Here is a 21137-nt window from a genome sequence, read left to right on the forward strand (position 1 = left end):
TGACAAGACTGCCAGGCTGGACACAGGAGTGTTGAGAAATGCAAGCTAAGGAACCCGCTGGGCAGCCCAGAGGCAGGTGAAGAGGACGGGATGGGAAGGCTCCACATCCATGGTTCCCTGTGTGCCCAGGACAGTCTGGGAACTAGGAAACCAGGATGTGTCCACCGATGGACAGGCAGAACGGCTAACCTGCTTGTCTTTCCCTCACTCATTTTCAAGTTTCCCCTTATCCACAAGTTTCCCAAAGCACCCTGGAATATCCCTTGCCCCGCTGAGAAGGGCCAGAGCCGATGTTGACTCTTGCACCATTCTTCTTCTCCCCCCGAGAGCCACACACAACCCTCCTCTTCAGCCCTTGGGCGCAGGTCCTAGAAGTGGGGGAACCCTCTCACGCACGGAATGCAGTCCCGCAGGGTCTAGAGGAGAGGGTGTCACCGGGTGGGCGTTTCCCTTCGCTGTCCTCTCTGGCTTTGCAGAACCTGCCCCCCCCACACGGGGGCGGCGCCTCGGCTATGGGCGACCCAACCTCTCTGCCTGGCCGGCCCCCTCCCAGCCTGGAGGCTCAGGTATGCGAGGGCTCGGATGGGGAGGCAGAGGCGGAGGCGGCCGCGGCTTCGGCAGCTAAGTCCCGATAAGCTGGGGACTTCAGGAAGCGCGGGTACGAGTCCTTCTCCATCAGGGTGCGCGTCTTCCCCTGAGCCACGTCGAAGCACATGGCCGTGGGCGTCTGCAGGTTCGTCCTGGTCAGCTCCCTGGTCTCGTGGTCTATGTTCACCTGTGGGATGGAGGGCAAGCACGTGGGTGCGTGGGCGTCAGGGCATGGGGTGGCAGAGGCAGGAGGCCAGCAGGCACGGGAGGACTGGCACGTGGGGCAGTGGAAGGCGTACTGGATTCCGAACACGGAACCAGGGGTCTCCAGAGTTGACCATCAATGGGCTTTTCAACTCTGGGCCCGTCCCCACCTCTGATCCAGTGTCTGTCCTCCAGTCTCTCAGAATGACCCAGGATATGTTGAGAATGGGTACAGATCCAACCTCTTTTCACCCATTCCACTGTAACAACCCGGGTTCAAGTCACCGTCACCTCTGTCCTAGACTAGTGCCAGCGCCTGCTACCTGGTGTCTCTCTCTTCTCCCCTTAACCCCGGGCTCTATTCTCCACCCAGCAGAGCAAGCCTTTTAAAACCCAAGTCAGTTTGCTAGCAGCTCTGTTGTTACCCGTCACTCAGAGGAAAAACCCAAGTGTGCAATGAGCCCACACGGCCACCTGGGCCGGCACCTGGCCATCTGCCACCTGTGTGACATCATCTCCCACTCTCTCTCCCTCATGCTCTACTCCACATGGGCCCACTTGCTGGTCTGTGGTCACAACAGGCACTCTCTGGTCTTTGCACTTTCCGTTTCCTGTGTTAGAATGTTCTTTCCTCCTTTTCAGGTCTCTGTTCGCATGTCACCTTATCAAACAGCCCACCCCTCACTTCCCTTTATAAATCGGAAAGACCTCACATCCTCCCACCCCGTACTCTGGTATTCCCTTCCATATCCTGCTTTGTTTTTATCAGAGCAGAGATCATTCCCTGACAATATTTACTTAATTGGTTATTGTCACATTCTCCCACTGGGGTAGAGACTTTTTGTTCATTGCCATATCCTCAATGTCTATAATACTGTCTTGCATGTAACTGATGCTCAACAAATCTTTATGGAATAAATAAAAGTGCTCAGAAAATATATTGTACAGATACAAGAGCAAGGCATTACTACTCTCTCTCCACAAGGTGGCGCCATATTCTCTATCAAACACAGTGGAGGCCTGGGGGAAGGTTAAAAGGTCCACAGACCACAGACCTGAGGCAGGTCAACAAGGGGACTGAGCCAGGTTATCCTATGATGACCTGTCTCCCCAGTTGTGTAAGTGTTTTGAGCTCTAAAAAGGGCTTCGTTTACAGAAGTGCATATGGACAGAAGCCAAAAAAACCCCGCCAACCCCTCCGGTCCCACTGGTGAGCATGAGGGTAAAAGGAGGCAGGGGTGGCCCGAAGCCTGGCTTTATAGTCTCCAGCCTCCTGTGCCAAATGAGGTCACTGTATTTCTAAACTCGGCCCTTTCCTTGCTGGCCCCCCACCATCCCCGATTCTCAGTGGGCAAGGAGCAGGCAGGGTCTGCAGGATCCCTGGCATATGTCACGGCTCTGACCTCTTTGGGGGCTTCACTGCAGATGAATTCCTCAAAGATCCTGTGAGCCCGGGAGGCCAGCTTGGTAGCTGACCGGAGCTTCCTGAACTCCTCACAGGCCAGCCAGAACTCCAGGTTCTCCTCGCTGAACTCTGTCTTCAGGAAGGCGTGGAAGGCGGCCACTCCATCTGGGGTTGCAGGGAGAGAGGAAGAGACAGGTCAGACAGCGGGGACAGCCAGCCGGGAATAGAAGAAGAAAAGACAGCAATTGTAGTTAATGGTCTATTTTTAGGATGTAATTTTCTCCAACAAGGACCTGCCTTTGTATTCTGAATAGAGGCTGGCACACTAGGGGATCATTATTATTATTACTACTACTGCTATTTTGCCCACACTTTTAGCATCCTCAGGCTGCCTCCCCGGCACATGGGCACACACGTGCCATCCACAGACAGGACACAACAGGGTCCCACTCACTCTTACTGCTCAGCAGCAAGTCAAATGACTCTCTCCACCCCAACACGTCTTCTGAGAAGTTTCTGCTAAAAAAAAAAAAAAGGCAGGATTTTAATTAAAAAAAAAAAAATCAACAAACTACTGCACAGCACAAATCCTAGCCAGAACGCTGATGGAAGTTGTATAATTCACACAATTGTATAATTGGATAATTATTGGAGCTGATGCCTCAAAATCTTAGTTGGGGTTCAGGGAAATAGTCGTGTTTTCTAGAGGACAGCTCAGTAACCAGAAACCAAAGCAGAGAACTTCTGGCCCTCATTAAATATCTAAGACTGTGTTCTTCACTGTCCAAAATTCTTTCTAGCCCCCTGACTCTCAGAGCTTGTTTTGTATACTTTCTTAAGGAAATAAGGGTCTTATGAATAGAGGTTATGTCTACCCATAACCCCAGAGCCTAACGCAGCACCTGGCACAGTTGATGGTCAGTATAAAAGGGCTTCCAGGTAAAGTGCATGTCAGTGGAAGTAGTCACTAATTTAAAACCCTCCAGTGGCCTTGGACCCTGCCCTTGCCCTGGTTGCATGTGCAATGACATCTCCAGGTGCGAGAGTCTGGTAACTAGACATTCAGGCCCTGGGTATCTTCATTTGTTGGTGGAATTAGAAGCCTGGAGCCATCCATGCAGTCTCCCATGAGCCAGGCAGCCCTAGCAGACCGGCTATGACCAGCTCCATTACAATCTCTAGGAAAAGGTCACCAACGTCCACGCTGACATGTCCTAATTTCTCCTGGTATTTTCCTTCTCAGGACTCCTTTCCTGAATCTGGCTCCCTCCCTCTAGGGGCCCTAGGCTGTTCAGCAGGACTTACCCCTCTTTACTGTGTTTACTGTCCCACTCGAACTTGCCAACACTCCCAGTACCGGAGCCCAGTTCTGACTTGTGAAGAAAGATCCCCAGCCGTGTCTTGAACTCTTTGGCTCTGGAAGACAAAGCACGAGCTTGTGAGGATTCTCCACTCGCTCAGCCAGGGCAGAGAGATTTATGAGGTCCCAGAAGAGCTCAGGTTAGTGTCACTCAAATTCCAGCCTTGGGGTTCCTGGGAACCCGTAACTGTTCCCAGGGCCTAAACGTTGCCTCTCTCAGCGGTATCATGAACCCAGAAACAATGAAAGCAATATTTAAGCTGTGCCTCGGTAGGTCTTATACTTTCTGGGTCTACAGTACAGCACACATGGGCTTTTGCCTACTTAAGTCACACTGATCCATCTTTGTGCCTGTTGATTAGCAGAAGGCAGGTCAGCACTCTCTTAGACTTGTCACAAATATTTCTGGAACTGTGTGGAAGCTGATTTCTGCCTTCCTCTTTACTTTTTCCTTCCCAGCTCCAGCGAGGATTGGAGTCGGTGAATAGCTCCCTGGGAAGCGGGCACATCCCTCACAGGGGGGGCTGCTGAAAAACACTTCCCTGCCTTTCCAGGGCCAGAGGGCCCCTAGACCTATGACTTAGAATGAAAACCAAGTGCTTAAGAAACCGGGGAAGACTCGGTTCTGCCTGGTGATGCCACCGTGGTTTTCCTGAAGCTGGGTCACCTGAGTAGAAGTGCCACTTGTCAGAGGGTGGGGAATGGCAGTAAGCAGTGGTTCCTCTGCTTCCCTTTGCTTTGCCTTCTCCGTTCTCGTCGCCCATCCTTCTCTAAGACTCGAAGGAGGCATCTGAGAACGTGGAACCAAGTTGACCTCTGCCTCTCGTCACTTGCGTCCCATTCTCCAGCCCACCCAGGTCTGCAAGCCTGCCGCCGCTGCACTCCCTAAGGTTGGTGGGACTTGTTCTTCCTCCAGGCAGCTGGACAAGCTGCTCTTACCTCTCCAGGCAGTTGGTGGGGAAGGCGGCCAGGGTCCGGCACATGGCTGCGGGTGCAGGGCAGCACGTCGTGTGGAGGATGGTGACGGGCTCCAGCGGGCACCGCAGGGCGCGAGGAGGCAGAGCAGCAGCGGGCAGCGCCTGTCTGCTCAGATTGGGTTTATTCAACTGCTTGCGCCGAGCCAGCGGCTTTTATTGCCTTGGAGGGGGCGTGGCGGGGCTGCGCGCCGCCGACCAATTGGAGAGCGGTACTGAGCGCGGGCGAAGGCGCAGGAGGGGCCTGGAGCTCGACGGGGCGGGGCTCCCTGCCCGGGATGCGCCGCTACCCTCGTGCAACCTTCACACCACGGGGGTGCTCACGGGGCTAACCCCCTCCTCTTGGCGGACACCAGCGTGGGGAGGGAGAAGCGGCAGAGAACTCACACGGAGAAGAGAAGCGCACACCCAGTTTAGTAGGGGGAAAAAAAAAAAAACCACCTTCTGCCGCTAGTAAAAGCAGGAAACCAGCTCAGCAGTGCCAGGAGGATTGGTGTTGAAGTGCCTCCTCGGGGAGGCACGCACGGTGTCGAGCACAGCCTGAGCCTGAGTCTGTTGGGTCCTGCAGGACCGGAGCACAGGATGCAAGCCAGGCAAGAGAGCATCATGGTTATACTGATAACTTCCATTTACTGTGCTCCTACCCAAATGGCCACGGGTCAACTAAGTAAGCCCTTTGTCATCATCACCTCCATTTTATAGATGAAGAAACTGAGTCAGAACGTTAGAGAGACGTGCCCAAGATCAGAGTTAGAAATAGCAGACAAAGGTTGGGGGTGGTGGCTGGCTTTATTGAGCATCTACTATGTACTTTTTTTTTTTTTTTTTGCAGTACGCGGGCCTCTCACTGTTGTGGCCTCTCCCGTTGCGGAGCACAGGCTCCGGACGCGCAGGCTCAGCGGCCATGGCTCACGGGCCCAGCCGCTCCGCGGCATGTGGGATCTTCCTGGACCGGGGCACGAGCCCGTGTCCCCTGCATCGGCAGGCGGACTCTCAACCACTGCGCCACCAGGGAAGTTCTACTGTGTACTTTTTTACTAAGACTCGGGTTAAATAACTTGCTCAAAGTCACACAGTAAGTGTCTTGCCAGAAGTCAAATATGAATTTACCATGCTTTTTCACTGCCCCTCCGCAGATTAGAATCCCACCACCTCCGGAACCAGTGAATGATCCTGCCTTTAAGCAGTTGCTAGCTAGTTCGGCATCCTCATCCCTGAGATAAAGGTAATAAATGCTCTGCCTCTCTCCTCACTTTCCCATAAAGGCATCACAGCCACCCCATTGCCCCTCACTTCCCTTTGGGATTGCTGTTAAGAGGCTGCACTTGAAGTTAAGAGTGTGCCATCTAGGGATAGATTTCTCAGTTTCAAATCTGGGCTCCACTATTTACTGATGGGAGACTCTAGGCGAGTTTCTCAACCTTTCCATGCCTCTGTTTCCTTGTCTCTAAAACAAAAACATGATGTGCTTATTTCCTAACGTTGTTGTGAGGACTAAAGAAATTTAATTCTTAGTTTGAATTCCCCAGGAGACGGGAAACTTAGTTCCTCGGAGGCAGAGACTTGCTGGGGAGAGTTCTGGGAACTAAGAGGGTGTGAGGGAAGCAGGGTTGGGCAGAGGGAGGAAACGAATGCCGGAAGCTGGTCCCAGGGGGTGCTCTGGAGTGGGATGACTATTCTGAGCAGACCCGCAGTGAAGCAAGGGGCCGGGCCTTTGTATCCCACATCAACAGTTCATTGGACGGCCTAATTTTAAACAAGGCAATTCCCTCTGTTAAGGGAGAGACGGCTGTGAGCCTACAGCAGCCAGCACCCTGGTCCCAAACACATATCTGGGAGACACACCACAGCCCCTGTAGCCACACCTGGAAGGTGCTTGGGACAGAGCTCAGCTCGTAGTCAGCGCTCAGTCAACCTTGGCTCTCAGGTTTACTTAGTAGGGTTACAGGGGTTGCTAGACAACAAGGAAAAGTAGCAAGTTTTTTTTGTGACTCTCGGAGTTTAGGTGTTTATTTCATGAGGGGCGTTTAAGAGTTGCTATTCCTCAGCGGCGCCTGGAAGTAAGGGTCGGAAACCAGAGGTGAAGAGGTTCCACCTGACAGAGCTCAGTGAGAAGTCCCAGAAAAGCTGGTCAGGGAAGGAAATGGGAAAACCACAGAGGGGAAGAGGAGAGGAAGGCCTGTGAGAGAGCCGCTGAGGGACCGCTATAGGAAAAGAGGCCCAAATCAGAAAAATATGGGGGGTCTTTTGTCAGAGCAGATTCCCTTGTTAAGCCAGGGCCTGCAGAAGGTGATCCAGTTAGTCAAAACCCAATGCTCTCTGAAGCCAGAGCCGAACCCTCCCCAGCCTCCCGGTGGTTAGTGGAACACAGGGACAGGCGAGGCAGCAGCTCACGCATTGGTAGCACCATCTTAGATGCCGCTTCCCACCTGCACCCCGTCTGGCCCACCTGGGCTCTTGTTCTACTTTTCTCACAAGTCCAGGGCTGGATTGGTGTGGGGCAGGGCGATGGGCAAGAGTTGGGAGGGGGGCAACGGAAGGATGCCTTTTTGAACGTTTGCTTCTCCGCACAGCCCTTGGTCCACACGATGACGCAGCCCACCCGGCAGCATTAGCAGGCCCTTCTGCTGGAGGAGTTCGTCAGCTGGAATGAGGGTTGTTTTCTCACCTGCTGCTGCTTCTGCCCCAGTGCATATGCTTTTATTATGCAGCTGCCGAATGGGGAACGTGGGTGGTGTCTGAGACAGCTTTTCTCCAAGCAATAAAAGCAAGTTTATGGACGGGTTGAACCCCCGGTCTTACCCTCAGTAGTACCACGTTGGAATCAGCCTGGACGTGGCCACATGACAACAATAATAGTGATTAGGCAGAAAACCTCCCCAAACCTTCCTGTCCTTTCTGCATTCCCTGTGAATAGGCCAGAGGAGCTTTTAAATTTCCATTCTGCAGACAACAAAACGGCAGTGCTAAAGGCCCTTAGTTAAATGCAATGGAGCTGAAAACAGCTGAACCCTGGGCCGAATCTCCAGATTCCCGAGCTAGTACTTTTTCATTTGACAAAGAAAGCGAAAGAGACGAAGGAATTGATGCATGGTACACAGATGGGCAAAGCCAAAAGCACAAAGCTCCCTGCTCAAGACGAAGAGCCCTCTCTGAGTTCAACCTGCCTCCCGGTTGCCATGGTTACCTCTTCAGTTTCCAGGCAGAAACTTTTTGAAGTTCAAGGTTTATCCTAAATTCTCTTCCCAGCAGGTAAAGCGGTTCATGTCTACAGTTGCAGTAATGACTCAACAGTTGCTGTCAATCCAGCAAGCTGAGCTCGCCTGTGAATCGTACTGGCTTTGACAGAACCTGACCTCATTTTTGCCCAGCGCTCCCAGTGCAGCTGTGCTCTCTTTAGTGGAGAGTATGGGGACACAGCTCTGCAGCCTGGGTCATCTGGGGTCAGGATTCAACATCCCACAATATCCCAGCCACATTGCCTACCATCTCCTTCAGCCCCTCTGACCCCCCAGGACCACTCTTTCCACAGAGACTGAGGTCTAGACAGGACCTTTGTCTGCTGAAAATAGTTAGAGGAAATGAAAATACTTACTCGACTTTGGCACAGACGATCCCCACAGTGGTCTGGACCTTCCAAAGTCAGTCATCAATCTACTAATAAATATTTATTAAGAATTTACTATGGGCCTCCCCTGGTGGTGCAGTGGTTAAGAATCCACCTGCTAATGCAGGGGACACAGGTTCGATCTCTGGTCCGGGAAGATCCCACATGCCACGGAGCAAGTAAGCCCATGCGCCACAGCTACTGAGCCTGTGCTCTGGAGCCCGCGAGCCACAACTACTGAAGCCCGCGTGCCACAACTACTGAAGCCTGCACGCCTAGAGCCCGTGCTCCGCAACAAGAGAAACTACCGCAATAAGAAGCCCGCGCACCGCAACCAAGAGTAGCCCCCCTCTTGTCGCAACTAGAGAAAGCCCACGTGCAGCAACGCAAACATAAATAAATAAAAGAAACATGACCCCCAAAAAGAGAATTAAAAAACAAAAAAGAATGTACTATGTTCCCAAGTTGATGGGGAAACAACAGCTTTTAAGGCTCTTCTCTGACTGTAATGGCCTTATATTTCCTTCCAGCTGAGGAAACAGAACTACCAGAGGGGAGAGGGAGAGGTGATAGGAAATGATTGCCTGGTGTTGCAACAAGTGTCCAGGAAAGGGAGAGATCAGAGAGCGTTGGCACTGTTTAAAAAAAAAAACAGGAGTGAGAGAGGTTTGAGCACCATGGAAGGTCAGAATATGCAGGGCATGTGGGAGGACGCATGCCTCGGTGGGACAAACAACTAGGAAATGCCTGTTGTAGTTTGGGGGTACAGCAAAGATGCACAAAGATTTAGGAATTCCTTACATACAGGCAGAGGCGCTTAAGCTGGCAGTGTGCACACTTGGACGCCGCTTTTAGGTTTAGAAGCACAAAAACAGCAGGGGCAGCACACATCCTAAGACGTCTGCGTGAGAAGGGAGAGATCGCCTCCAGCAGCCATGAAATAGACAGTCTCTGGGGGTCAGTTCCCTGCTGCGTCATGACAAGAACTGTGGGTATTCTCCCTTCCTGGGCAGGGGAAGTTGACAGAGTTCAGCCCGGGTGCAAGAAACGACTGCTTTCCCCTGATCATCCTTTAGGGCATTAGGTGTAGCTCACTTTGATGGCTGTACTACTCAGCTCTGATTTCTCCTCTTCCCTCCCCTCCTTCCCTCTGAGCAGAGTTTTGAGGGGATGGGAGGCCTGCTTCTCTCTACCCAACTGGACCAATGGACCCCTAGCCTCCAAGGAGGGCAGTCCCAGCCACTTGGGAGAGGCTGAAACTCTTCAGCAGCACCTGTGGCTAGTAGGATCATGTCTAGTCTCCTCTACATGGCACCTAAGGCTCTAATCAACTGATCTCACATCCTTCACCTCACACCCTAACACCCAGCCAACCTCAGCAGCTGCGGGTTACCCCAGGCACCATGCTGCCTGCACCAACAAGCCCTGAGCATGAGGTCCTCTAGGCCTGAAGGACCCTCCAATCCCAGTTCTACTCATTTTAAAAGATATTTTCAATAAACTAAGTTATATATATATTGAGATATAGTTTGCATATAATGAATACACAGATCTTAAGTATACAGCTCGATGAGTTTTGACAAACGTAGACATCTGTGTAACCATGGCATACACCATGCCAGCTTGCTGGGTGACATTTCAGTCAAGAGCCAATCAAGCTACGGAATACTTCTGTCACCCGAGAAAACTTCATGCTCCTTCCAGCCAGCCTCCCCCCCACCCCCCATCAGAGGCAACCACTAGTCTGAGTCCTAGAACCATAGGACTCACATTGAATCCTGAGTTTGTTTTCTACATATTTTTGAGGCCTGGCGCAAGTGCTCTCTCATCCCTGGAACTTGTTCCTGCCTATGTTACCCTGAACTCAGAATTGATTCCCAATCTGTTTGCTCTGTGAGCTCCTGCAGGGCAGGGAACCATTGCCTTGGTCCTCTTTTTTTTTTTTTTTTTGCGGTACGCGGGCCTCTCACTGTTGCGGCCTCTCCCGTTGCGGAGCTCAGGCTCCGGACACGCAGGCTCAGCGGCCATGGCTCACGGGCCCAGCCGCTCCGCGGCATGTGAGATCCTCCCAGACCAGGACACGAACCCGTGTCCCCTGCATCGGCAGGCGGACTCTCAACCACTGCGCCACCAGGGAAGCCCAAACCTTGGTCCTCTTTTTATCTTCAGCCCCTAGCACCACGCCCAGTTTGGTGTGTATTCTGTAAATGTTGGCTGGCAGGCTGGCTTCTGTTTCAACACAAATCTTAATAGCTATGAACTCTGTGTGCCAGGCTCTGTTCTGTGTGCTGTTTCCCCTGAATTATCTTGCAGTTCTCACAATTACCCCATAAGCCGGGTTCTATCTTGTCCTCATTTTACATTTGAGTGAACTCTGGCAGAGGCTGGTTAAGTAACTTGCCTGTGATCACACAGCTAGTGAGTGGTCAAGCTGGGTTTTGCTCTCAGTCCAATTCCAGAGCCTGTGTTGCTAACATACACCATGCCGGTCTGCTGTATGGTGTTTTCTAGAACTCAGAGTTTGCTCACTATGAGAAGAACGAAGCATAAGCTTGGGAAGGATGTTACACCTCATCCTCTGTTTTCTGTGGTTTTCTTTCCTGTATCCCCCCGACCCCGACCCCTCTTCTTTGCTCACCCCATCCCTCTGCGGCCATTCACGTTTCCCACTTTCTGTCTTTGCCTTCAGCTGTGTGTCATCACTGGCTCTGGACCTGTCTGCTTCTTCTGTCTCTTGTGTATGCAATTCCCACACATGGCTGCCAAGAGCTCCTTTCTCTGCTAAAATCCCTTGGTTAACATCTGGGCTTTTATCATCTTTTCAGGAAAACTCAATTCATCTGCTTTGCTGTACCTCCTTTCCCAGCTGTGCTTCCCAAGCCCTCTTTGCTCATAGAGGATCCTGGTTCCCACCTTGGAAAGAGCCCAGGGGCAGCGTTCAAGGGAGGCAGAGCTCCAGTTCCCAAAGCCTTTGGGATGTGTGGGCCCTGGAAACCTTTGTTCATCCTCTTCTGGTAGATGAAGCCTCTGGGGTTAATGCTTTCTCCACTGCATGCGGGCCGTGGCCCTTCACAGGCCCTGTCCTTGGTGTTTTGTGGTCTCCCCCATGCAGGTGGGCTTGCCTGTCTGGCTGTGATGGTCTGCTTTACCCCACAGCCCAACCAGACTGTCTGCCTGCCTTGAATCCTGAATTCTCCCGGTGTCCGGGGTCCCCCTGCGCCTCAGGTTTCACTTGCATGTGCTCGCATATTGATTCATTCCCTAAAAGTATCAACGAAATCAGTGGCAATAAATGAGCGCCCCCCCCTCACCCTAATACTGCCAATTCCAAAAGAGGAGGGTTACCTAAGCGCCCTGGGTTTCTGTCTTCCTCTTTTTCACCCTCCCTCCCCATCGCCTTTTTCACTTTTGTCACGAATGTCATTTTTCTGAGAGCATCTCACTTCTACTCACTGAGTCTTGGAAACAAAGTTTATAAAAATCTAGATTGTTCTCATTTAATAATCTTCCAAGGCCCTGAGAAGCCACGTAGAGTGACAGATTAGAGGGGGCAAAAAAGTGAGGCCTGGGATTTGCAAATGACTGAAAGGTGAAATTTACATGTCCAATTCCCTGTTCTTTCCTGGACTGAGGAGTGAAGACTTTGGGATTCCAGATCTGGGACGTGAGGCAGGTATTGTCTGCCGGCTTGTGTCTCACTCCAGGCAGGAAACAAGCACCGGGGGAATCTAACAGATGCCACCCCCTGATTGGGGAGGAGAGGGGGCTTCTGACCAACTCACTCCCTCTACCATATTCACCGGCCGGGGCAGCCACCAGCACTGATAGGCGATGCTCTGGGCAAGGAGAAGGCCCCCTGCTCTCTGGGAAGCAAATGGCCTAACTGAAACATTGTTTTACTCTCAAACCACGTGGGTGGGGGGGAGGTGGCGGACGGGGGCCTGAAAGACCCTCAGAGATGGAAACCTCTGCAAGCAGCACTTTAAGTCCCAGCCCACCCACCTTCATTTCTTAGGGAAGCTCAGCACACCAGTCCATCCCTGGTTCTAGAGACACTTCGTGTGCTCTCCTCGGTTGGAAAGCTGCCTTTGAGATGTAGGTGCTCACCTGGGCGGGTCTGAATGGCCTCAGGGTGGCCTGGAACCTGAAATTTGTACCTAACTCAGTGTCGGGCATAATATAGATAGTCGTGAAATATTGGATGAGGAAAGAAGGAGTGCGTCCCACTGGACACGGTGGATGTCATTGGAGAGCCATTGTCAGCTCAGCCTCTCCAGGCTCCTTGGGATCGCAGACACTCTTGGCTGAACTTCAAGCTGATGACTTTCTGGAATTGGGTCACAGACAGTCTGCCTTACGCAATGAAATTTATTATTATGCACTTCCCTCACATGGCCCCCACTGGGGCTGGTGGAGTCCCCCAGTGCAGGGAAACCAGCACAAAGCCAGGGAAAGTCTGACACACATCCGTCATTCCAGAGTCCAGCTCGAGTTGGAAACAGGGCACCAAACACACACGGAGCTGCGCCACTTCGTCCCGTCTCTCTGAAGGTCTTCAGTAAGGAGAGCTCCTGGCACACCTCAGCGCCTTTCCCCCTCTCCTAGGTATTCCAGAGAGGCAGGTGCTAGGGAGATGCTGTGTTTTGTAGTAAGAACAGATTTCAGCTGCTTGCAGCTGGCTAACACCTGGCCCTGCTCTAGACCTTGTCTTGGAGGAAGAGACATGCCATTTGCAGGGCCCCCATGACCCAACACTGAGCTCAGTGCCTTCCAGATGGAGAAACCAACAGCGTGGGTAAGTAATCTACCCACAGTGACCCACCCAGTGAACAGAGGTGCCAGCATTGAAACCCAGTTCTGTCCAGCAAATCCGGACGCAGGGCTACTCATTGTCCCGTCCTCTTGCCTCTGAGCAGCATTCCCCCTGGCCCCTGGCTGCTACTTCAGGCCATTTCTCCACGCTGCCCTAGATAGGGATATGTAGGTGCTTACACAGGCCACAGATGACACACGAGGACTGCTCACACAGCAAGCCCCGGCATGTGAATGTCTCACACACGTGCAGAGATGTCAGGTCGGAGCTACAGGAGTGGTTTGCCATCTCCTGGGAGTTTGGGACCTGCCCTCTTTTGAGTCACAGTGCATGAACCCCCATTTCAATAGGGAGAGAATAGGGGCCGGTGGGGAGGGTTGAAGGAGGGGCACAGAGGAAAAGCAATCTTGTAGGAAAGCAGGAGGCTTGACAAAGCATCAACCCTAGCTGTTCCTCCGTAACAAGTTGGGAGGAAACGTGCCTCCTTACACTGTGCCGGCAGCTCCCCGAGCAAAGGGAGGAACGTGGCCAGCTGTCTGAGCCACGGGAGGCTGGGGCCGGCAGAGGTGGGGTGGGAGGGAAGGGGGCGGGGGGGAGCCATGGGAACAGGTGATCCTTTCACAAGCTCCCCGGCCATCAGCTCCTGACATAGCAGATGTCCTAGAAACAGGCCCAGGTGGACAGAGGGAAGAGCGCAGCGGGAGGCTGCGTGATGTTTGGCCGAGAAAGAAATGAGCTCTGCCTAATGGGCCCCGGACATCTGCACAGGGGAGACACGCGCTGGGCTGTGTGGCTGAGCCCCGGCGAGCCACTCCCTCTCCACGTGGCTGTGCTGCTCCGGTGTGGGCTACAGGAGAACCTGTTGGATCCAAATCCCCAGGCTTCCCGAACCCCCGGGCGGCAGCAATGGTGAGGACAATTGCTACATGAAGCGAGCATTCTCTGTGCTCCACATTTATGGTTCTTCTCATCTCATCTCATCCTCACGCTAACCTCTGCGGAAGGTATGCCTACTATTGTGGTTTTACAGATGGGGAAACCGAGGCATAGAGAGGCTACTTGAAGAAGGGACAAGAGGCCAGAGCCCTGGTTTGATACCGGGTCGTCTGACGCCAGCACCCACGCAGTGAGCCACTCACTGTGTAGACAGCCCCCTCCTCGCCCCCTCCAGAGTTGCAGAAAGCTCTTTCCTGCCCTGGGTTCCAAACACTCACGTCCGCAGCTCTAAGAGGATTCGAGAGATGAAGGTTTACCTTCCTTCTCTTTTAATTCAGTCTGGTCTTCCTTTCTTGGGAACAGGAACAGGGCTTTCAGCTTCCAAGTCTCAGTTCAGGACAAGCCAGCCCTTCAATCCCGGCAGCTTTTGACCCTGGAGCCACACTCATCACCTACAACATCCATCCACTCTAAGAATGGTACTTTCGGGACTTCCCTGGCCGTCCAGTGGCCAAGACTTCACCTTCCAATGCAGGAGGTGCAGGTTCAATCCCTGGTGGGAGAGCTAAGATCCCACATGTCTTGCAGCCAAAAAACCAAAACATAAAACAGAAGCAATATTGTAACAAATTCAATAAAGACTTTAAAAATGGTCCATAAAAAAAAAAAAAGAATGGTATTTTCACTTATCCAACACCTACCCAGTCCTAGCCTGGAGTTCGGAATCTCACTCATATGAGCTCATTTAATGCTCACTGGGAACCTGGCGGGTGGGCAGGCCTCCCTCTAGCTGGTCTCCCACCTCCGAGGCTGCCCCTCTTGTCTTCTATCTGTCCTTCCATATAGGTGCCGTCCAAGGTTGTGCCCTGGTCAGCCTCTCTCCTTGTACTTCAGCCTCTAGCAGAGTAAGTTGTTTTTGCTTCAACCACTCTCTATACACTGCTGCCTTCCCAAACCCATCTCTCTGACCCCTTCTAGCGTTCAAGACCCATATTTCCACCTGCTTATTAGGTGTCTTCATACTTAACTTGTCCAAAACTCATTCAATATGGTGTACATACCATCATGTGACTAGATGAATGGCATTGGTGAATGGCAGTAAAGCATCCATTCAGTTGCTCTTGAGAGAAATCTCACTCACCATCAATGATCCCTCACTTTCATCCCTCCTGTTTCCAATCAGCCTCTAAGTCCTGTCTACTCTCATCCAATCTCTGGACTCTCCCTTCTCCATCCTCACAACCACTGTCCACCTTCTTGCATCCTAAGCCATCTTCTCACATCCTACCCATCCTACCTACTGTGGTGCCAGATAAAGAAAAATTGGAGCGTGTCCTTACCCTCTTCAAGCCTCCAGTATCTCCCACCTCCCCCAGGGCCACACTGAAACCCTTAGCAGGACATTCCCGTTCCTCCACAGTCTGGTTCCAATCCATTGCTGCAGGCTCCTCTTCTACCTGCTCCCCAACCCCTTCAGCTCTGGTCACGCTCCATAACCTTTCCCCCAAACGCTCCACACCGTTCACTTGCTTTCACGTACATTGTCATTGCCATTACTTGAAATGACCTTCCCCTTTTGTCTGCTAAACTCCTATTCATCTGACAAGACCCAACTCAAAATGCACCTCTCCAAATGTCTTTATTCTTCAAAGACGCATGCTGAGATGTTTAGGAGCGAGTGTCATGACATCCCTCACTGACTTCAAAATGATTCAACTATATGCCTACATAAATGTGTATATATCTGCGTATCTAGTTATCTGTATCCACCTGTCTATATATCAAGAGAGAGAAAGATAATATGGCAAATGATAGCAATGGTTGAACCTAGGTGGTGGTTATAATCATCTTTCAGCTCTTCTATATGCTTGAAAATTTTCACAATTAAAAGTTGGGAGACAAGGGCCTACTGTATAGCACAGGCAGCTATAGTCAATATCTTGTAATAACCTATCACGGTAAAAAATCTGAAAAAGAATGTATATATATTCTTTATGTATATATAACTGAATCACTTGGCTGTACACCTGAAACTAACACAACATTGTAAATCAACTATACTTCAATAAAAAAATTTTTTTAAGTTAGGAGGAAAAACCACCTCATCTGTGATTTGTCCTCATTGCCCCCAACAAAGTGTTTGTTTGTTTTTTTGTTTATTGGCTGCGCGGCTTCTGGGATCTTAGTTCCCCGAACAGGGATTAAACCCTCGCCCTCGGCAGTGAAAGCGTGGAGTCCTAGCCACTGGGGTGCCAGGGAATTCCCCCCAACAAAGCGAATTACCTCTTTCATTGTGCTCCCTAAACATTCTGCGTTTGCCAACAACACAGCACTTTACTACATTTTATTGTAATTTTGCATTTAGCAACTTTCTCTTCTGCAAATTGTGAGCCTGCAAAAGCACAGTAGTTGTACACAACAGGCACCCAATAACTGTTCATTTGCATGACTGAATGTCCTCTCCTGTGAGCTTGAGAAGCAATAAGCCATAGGAACAGGAAGTCTTGGGAATTACCATAGACCAGCCCCCAGGCTACGTTCTCTATCACATGGATGCTGACAAGCCTGGGAAGGCGCCTTGGCATGGGGAAAGATAATAAATGGCTGTTTACTGAATGGCAGAAAACAGTTTAAAACTCAGGAGATCTAGCCTCTGTGACCAGTTCCGTGACTAACCAGCTGTGTGACCGTGGGCAATGACCAACCTCTCTGTGCCTCTGTTTGGGAAAATGTGTGACTGTGCTCTGAGAAGTCTAAGATTTACACAAATAATGCGGTACTCTCCTCATTTCTATTATTAAAATGAACAAGACTTTTTCATGGTGGCCAGGACCAGTGAAGAATTCTGAGTCACTCTGTCTGGGGCTGGAGGGCGGTGCTTCGCTTCATTGAAGGATGGGAATTTCCACCCAGCTGGAAGGAATGAGCCACTGTGGCTTGGCCCTCATCTTCTCCCACCCCCGCTTTCCCTTTCCTCTGACCAATTGACAACTTCTGGGAAACAGACAGAACTAGGAATCTTAAAATAGAGCAGCAAATATCTGGGCTCATAGCCCCAGGCTCGGTTGCACCATCGGTGGACTTTGGCAGCAGACACCGAGAAATGGATGGCTAATGTGACATCCAGCCCTCTGCGCCGGAAAAGCCAAGACCATGGAAAAAGTAACACACTGAAAAAAAAAAAAAGTAACGCACTGGTTCTGGAGAAAAGCAGTCATCCAGGAATGTGATGTTTTAGTTGGCTGCCCTGCCACAGCCTGTCTGGGTGAAAGGCTCTGCCCTGATGTTCCTGTATCATCCAAGGCCTGGGGATCCCAGAAGGAGCAGCTCTTCCTAGAAGCAGTGGCCGTCCCACTAGCCCCAGCAGGCTGGGGAAAGACAGTGAGAGGCCTCTGAGGAAGGAGACGGCGGGCCATGACTCAGTGGTTCAGAGAAGTTTGGCTTCCCAGGCTCTGAGCACCCAGGTTTGGGATGCTTATGTAACAAAACAGGGGCAGCATGAAATATTCAAAAGATGAGAGCACGTCGAAGACTGGACCCTTGGATCTGGACCCCAAGTTTCAATCTGATAAACTCAGCCTAACCCTAGGAAAGGGGTTCTCCACTGAGAGTGAAGGTTAAAGCAATGGGACCAAGATCATTAAATCCTGAAAAGCAGCTGCCTTCTTATTCGGATTTCTCCTAAGTTCATCCATGAACACTGTGTGCCGGGTACTCTTCTCATATGTGCCCTCATTTAATCCTCACAACAACTTTACACAGGAACTGTTATTATCCCTGCTTTACTGTTAGGGAAGCCAAGACACATGGAGGTCTGAAATCTCACAGTGGCAGTGCCATGGTTCAGACCCAGGCAGGCTGGCCCCGGCATCTGTGGGCATAGCCAGGATGCTGTGCCAAGCAGCTTCCAGGAGCCCTGGCTGTGGATGGACCCCAGAGGATGGCAGATGAAGCCCTCAGGCAGCTTACATCCGGAAGGGGAAGAGAGATAAGGAACAAGCATCAAATTGGTAAAATAATGATGAACAGTGACGAAAGCAATAAAGGAAACAGAGAGCAAAGGGGGACCTACTTTAAGTAAGGTGGTCGGAAAGATGTCCTGGTCAAGTTTCTGTTGCTAAGGATGGAAATGGACTGTCTCTGACTTAAAGAGAAAAAAATTATTGAAGGGAGTTTGGGGTAGCCTACAGAATTTTCGGGGAGTCTCCGAACACAGACAAGAACAAAGGGAGGCTCGGTGGCCACAAATCCCTCCACAGAACCACTCTGATGAGCACCAGCAAGGTGCCACAGCTGAAGGCTAGATGTCTCAGCCCGCTCCACAGCCAGCGCTGGAACTCCCCAGAAACCACCCCCCCCGCCCCGCTGGCTCCACTGCCCCTGGAAAACAGATGCCACAGCCACCACTAACCTCAAAGTGGAGTCTCCCCCACCCCATTTCTTTGTATCACCAGCTCCTGACTCAAGAGTCCCAGATGAGGGTACCTAACCGGCACTCTGCTGCTTCTGATGCAAATTTCCAAGCTGTGCTGGGCAGATACAGGCAGCTTCTGGCACCGGTCCAATTGCTGCTGAGTATGCAGACCGGAGCTTAGGGCTGACTATCCATCCACTCTTTATTGAAGTCTGCTCCCCTCCAAACACACTTTGGCTGATGGCAGCCTTTCTCTTTCCCCTTGATGGGATTTCAGCCTCTCTTCCACTAAAAATAATAGCTACTAATTTGGAGCACCTATTATATGCAAATCCTTTACGGACATCATCTCTCATGCTTACTACGTCTTTGCGAGGTAGCTACTCACTCTCTCCATTTTTGGATGCAGAATCTAAGGCTCAGAGAGATTAGGAATCTTGTCTGGAACATGGCTGAGCCCAGATTTGAACACAGATCTGTTATGCTCACAGGAACACACGCTGTCTCCTAGGGGGGTTGAAATTCAGGCAAAATTTTGGCACAAAAGAGATCCCTGCTGCTGAATCTCAGCCATGATCCATGGGGGGAGGGGACAGTAAACTCCATCTGGATTTAGGACCGAGGCTCTCCAGCTCTTTACCTGCTAACCACCTATGTCTCTTCTTGATACCCCAGGACTGCAGCTGTCCCAGCCTCCCACGTAGCCAAGCTCTGTGAGGCCATTTGGCAGGGATCTATGGTTTCTTCTTTGTCAAGGCAGACCTCTCCATCCCGCTGAGCCTTAGCCCACCAGGCCTCCATAAATCTTCTCTGGGGTTCTGTACCTCTGGGTTTACACTGCTATGGGCAGGGCTTACTTTCATAAAACACATATGACCCCAAAGCTGCATGTGAGTTGCATTTTTGTGAATTGATTCTATATTCTCATTGGCTTACACCATCATTTCAGAAATCATTGTTAATTTCCAACTGCTCTTCAGCACGCACTGACAACTGGGTATTTCAGCTTAAAGTTTCATTGCCCCCTGCCTTCATACTTTTCTTGGCAAGCAAAGATCTATGAGCCAACATTTAAATATACCAGGGGAGTACTTCCCAGAACTTCTGCTGCCGGGGTCCTCGTACGCGCAGTGAGCCAAAGCCACCCCCTGCCTCTGCAGTACACCCTCCAACACTAGAAGCCATGTGGCTGACAGGGTCTTGGTGCTCCAGCCTGGTGTCAGGCCTGAGCCTCTGAGGTGGGAGAGCCGAGTTCAGGACATTGGACCAAGAAGGACCTCCTGGCCCCAGGAGGTCTCTCTTGGTCCAATGTCCTGATATCAGTCAGTGAGAGCTCTCCCAGAGATCTCCGTCTCAATGCTAAGACCCAGCTCCACTCAATGACCAGCAAGCTCCAGTGCTGGACACCCCATGCCAAACAACGAGCAAGACAGGAACACAACCCCATCCATTAGCAGAGAGGCTGCCTAAAATCATAATAAGTTCACAGACACCCCAAAACAGACCACCGGACATGGTCCTGCCCACCAGAAAGGCAAGATCCAGCCTCATCCACCAGACCACAGGCACCAGTCCCCTCCGCCAGGAAGCCTACACAACCTACTGAACTAACCTTACCCACTGGGGGCAGACACCAAAAACAATGGGAACTACGAACATGCAGCATGAGAAAAAGAGACCCCAAACACAGGAAGTTTAGCAAAATGAGAAGACAGAGAAATACGCAGCAGATGAAGGAGCAAAGTAAAAATCCACCAGACCAAACAAATGAAGAGGAAATAGGCAGTCTACCTGAAAAAGAATTCAGAGTAATGATAGTAAAGATGATCCAAAATTTTGGAAATAGAATGGAGAAAATACGTTTCACAAGAAATGTTTCACAAGGACCTAGAAGAACTAAAGAGCAAACAAACAATGATGAACAACAAAATAAATGCAATTAAAAATTCTCTAGAAGGAATCAATAGCAGAATAACTGAGGCAAAAGAACGGATAAGTGACCTGGAAGATACAATAGTGGAAATAACTACCGCAGAGCAAAATAAAGAAAAGAAAATGAAAAGAATTGAGGACAGTCTCAGAGACCTCTGGGACAACATTAAACGCACCAACATTCAAACTATAGGGGTCCCAGAAGAAGAAGAGAAAAAGAAAGGGACTGGGGAAATATTTGAAGAGATTATAGTTGAAAACTTCCCTAAAATAGGAAAGGAAATAGTCAATCAAGTCCAGGAAGCGTAGAGAGTCCCATACAGGATAAATCCAAGGAGAAACACGCCAAGACACATATTAATCGAACTATCAAAATTAAATACAAAGAAAAAATATTAAAAGCAGCAAGGGAAAAGCAACAAATAACATATAAGGGAATCCCCATAAGGTTAACAGCTGATCTTTAAGCAGAAACTCTGCAAGCCAGAAGGGAGTGGCAGGACATATTTAAAGTCTTGGAAGAGAAAAATCTACAACCAAGTTTACTCTACCCAGCAAGGATCTCATTCAGATTCGATGGAGAAATTAAAAGCTTTACAACAAGCAAAAGCTAAGAGAATTCAGCACCACCAAACCAGCTTTACAACAAATGCTAAAGGAACTTCTCTAGGCAGGAAACACAAGACAAGGAAAAGAGCTACAATAGCAAACCCAAAACAATTAAGAAAATGGGAATAGGAACAAACATATTGATAATGACCTTAAATGTAAATGGATTAAATGCTCCAACCAAAAGACATAGACTGGATGAATGGATATAAAAACGAGACCCATATATATGCAGTCTACAAGAGACCCACTTCAGTCTACAAGAGACCCACTTCAGACCTAGGGACACATACAG

General features: G+C 50.5%; 1 protein-coding gene across 1 annotated transcript; it reads right to left on the reverse strand.

The window, feature by feature from the left end:
• Positions 1 to 257: 257 nt before the first annotated feature.
• RGS16 (regulator of G protein signaling 16) lies at positions 258 to 4549 on the reverse strand. The gene is made up of 5 exons (XM_065875247.1): positions 4497 to 4549; positions 3503 to 3613; positions 2652 to 2716; positions 2196 to 2362; positions 258 to 775 (listed from the first exon to the last, which is right to left on the reverse strand). The coding sequence occupies exons 1-5, from the start codon at positions 4538 to 4540 to the stop codon at positions 563 to 565; spliced, it is 600 nt and encodes a 199-aa protein (XP_065731319.1). The 5' UTR covers positions 4541 to 4549; the 3' UTR covers positions 258 to 562.
• Positions 4550 to 21137: the final 16588 nt, after the last annotated feature.

This window comes from Phocoena phocoena, chromosome 1 (genome assembly GCF_963924675.1).
Source record: "Phocoena phocoena chromosome 1, mPhoPho1.1, whole genome shotgun sequence".
NCBI classification, from domain to species: domain Eukaryota; kingdom Metazoa; phylum Chordata; class Mammalia; order Artiodactyla; family Phocoenidae; genus Phocoena; species Phocoena phocoena.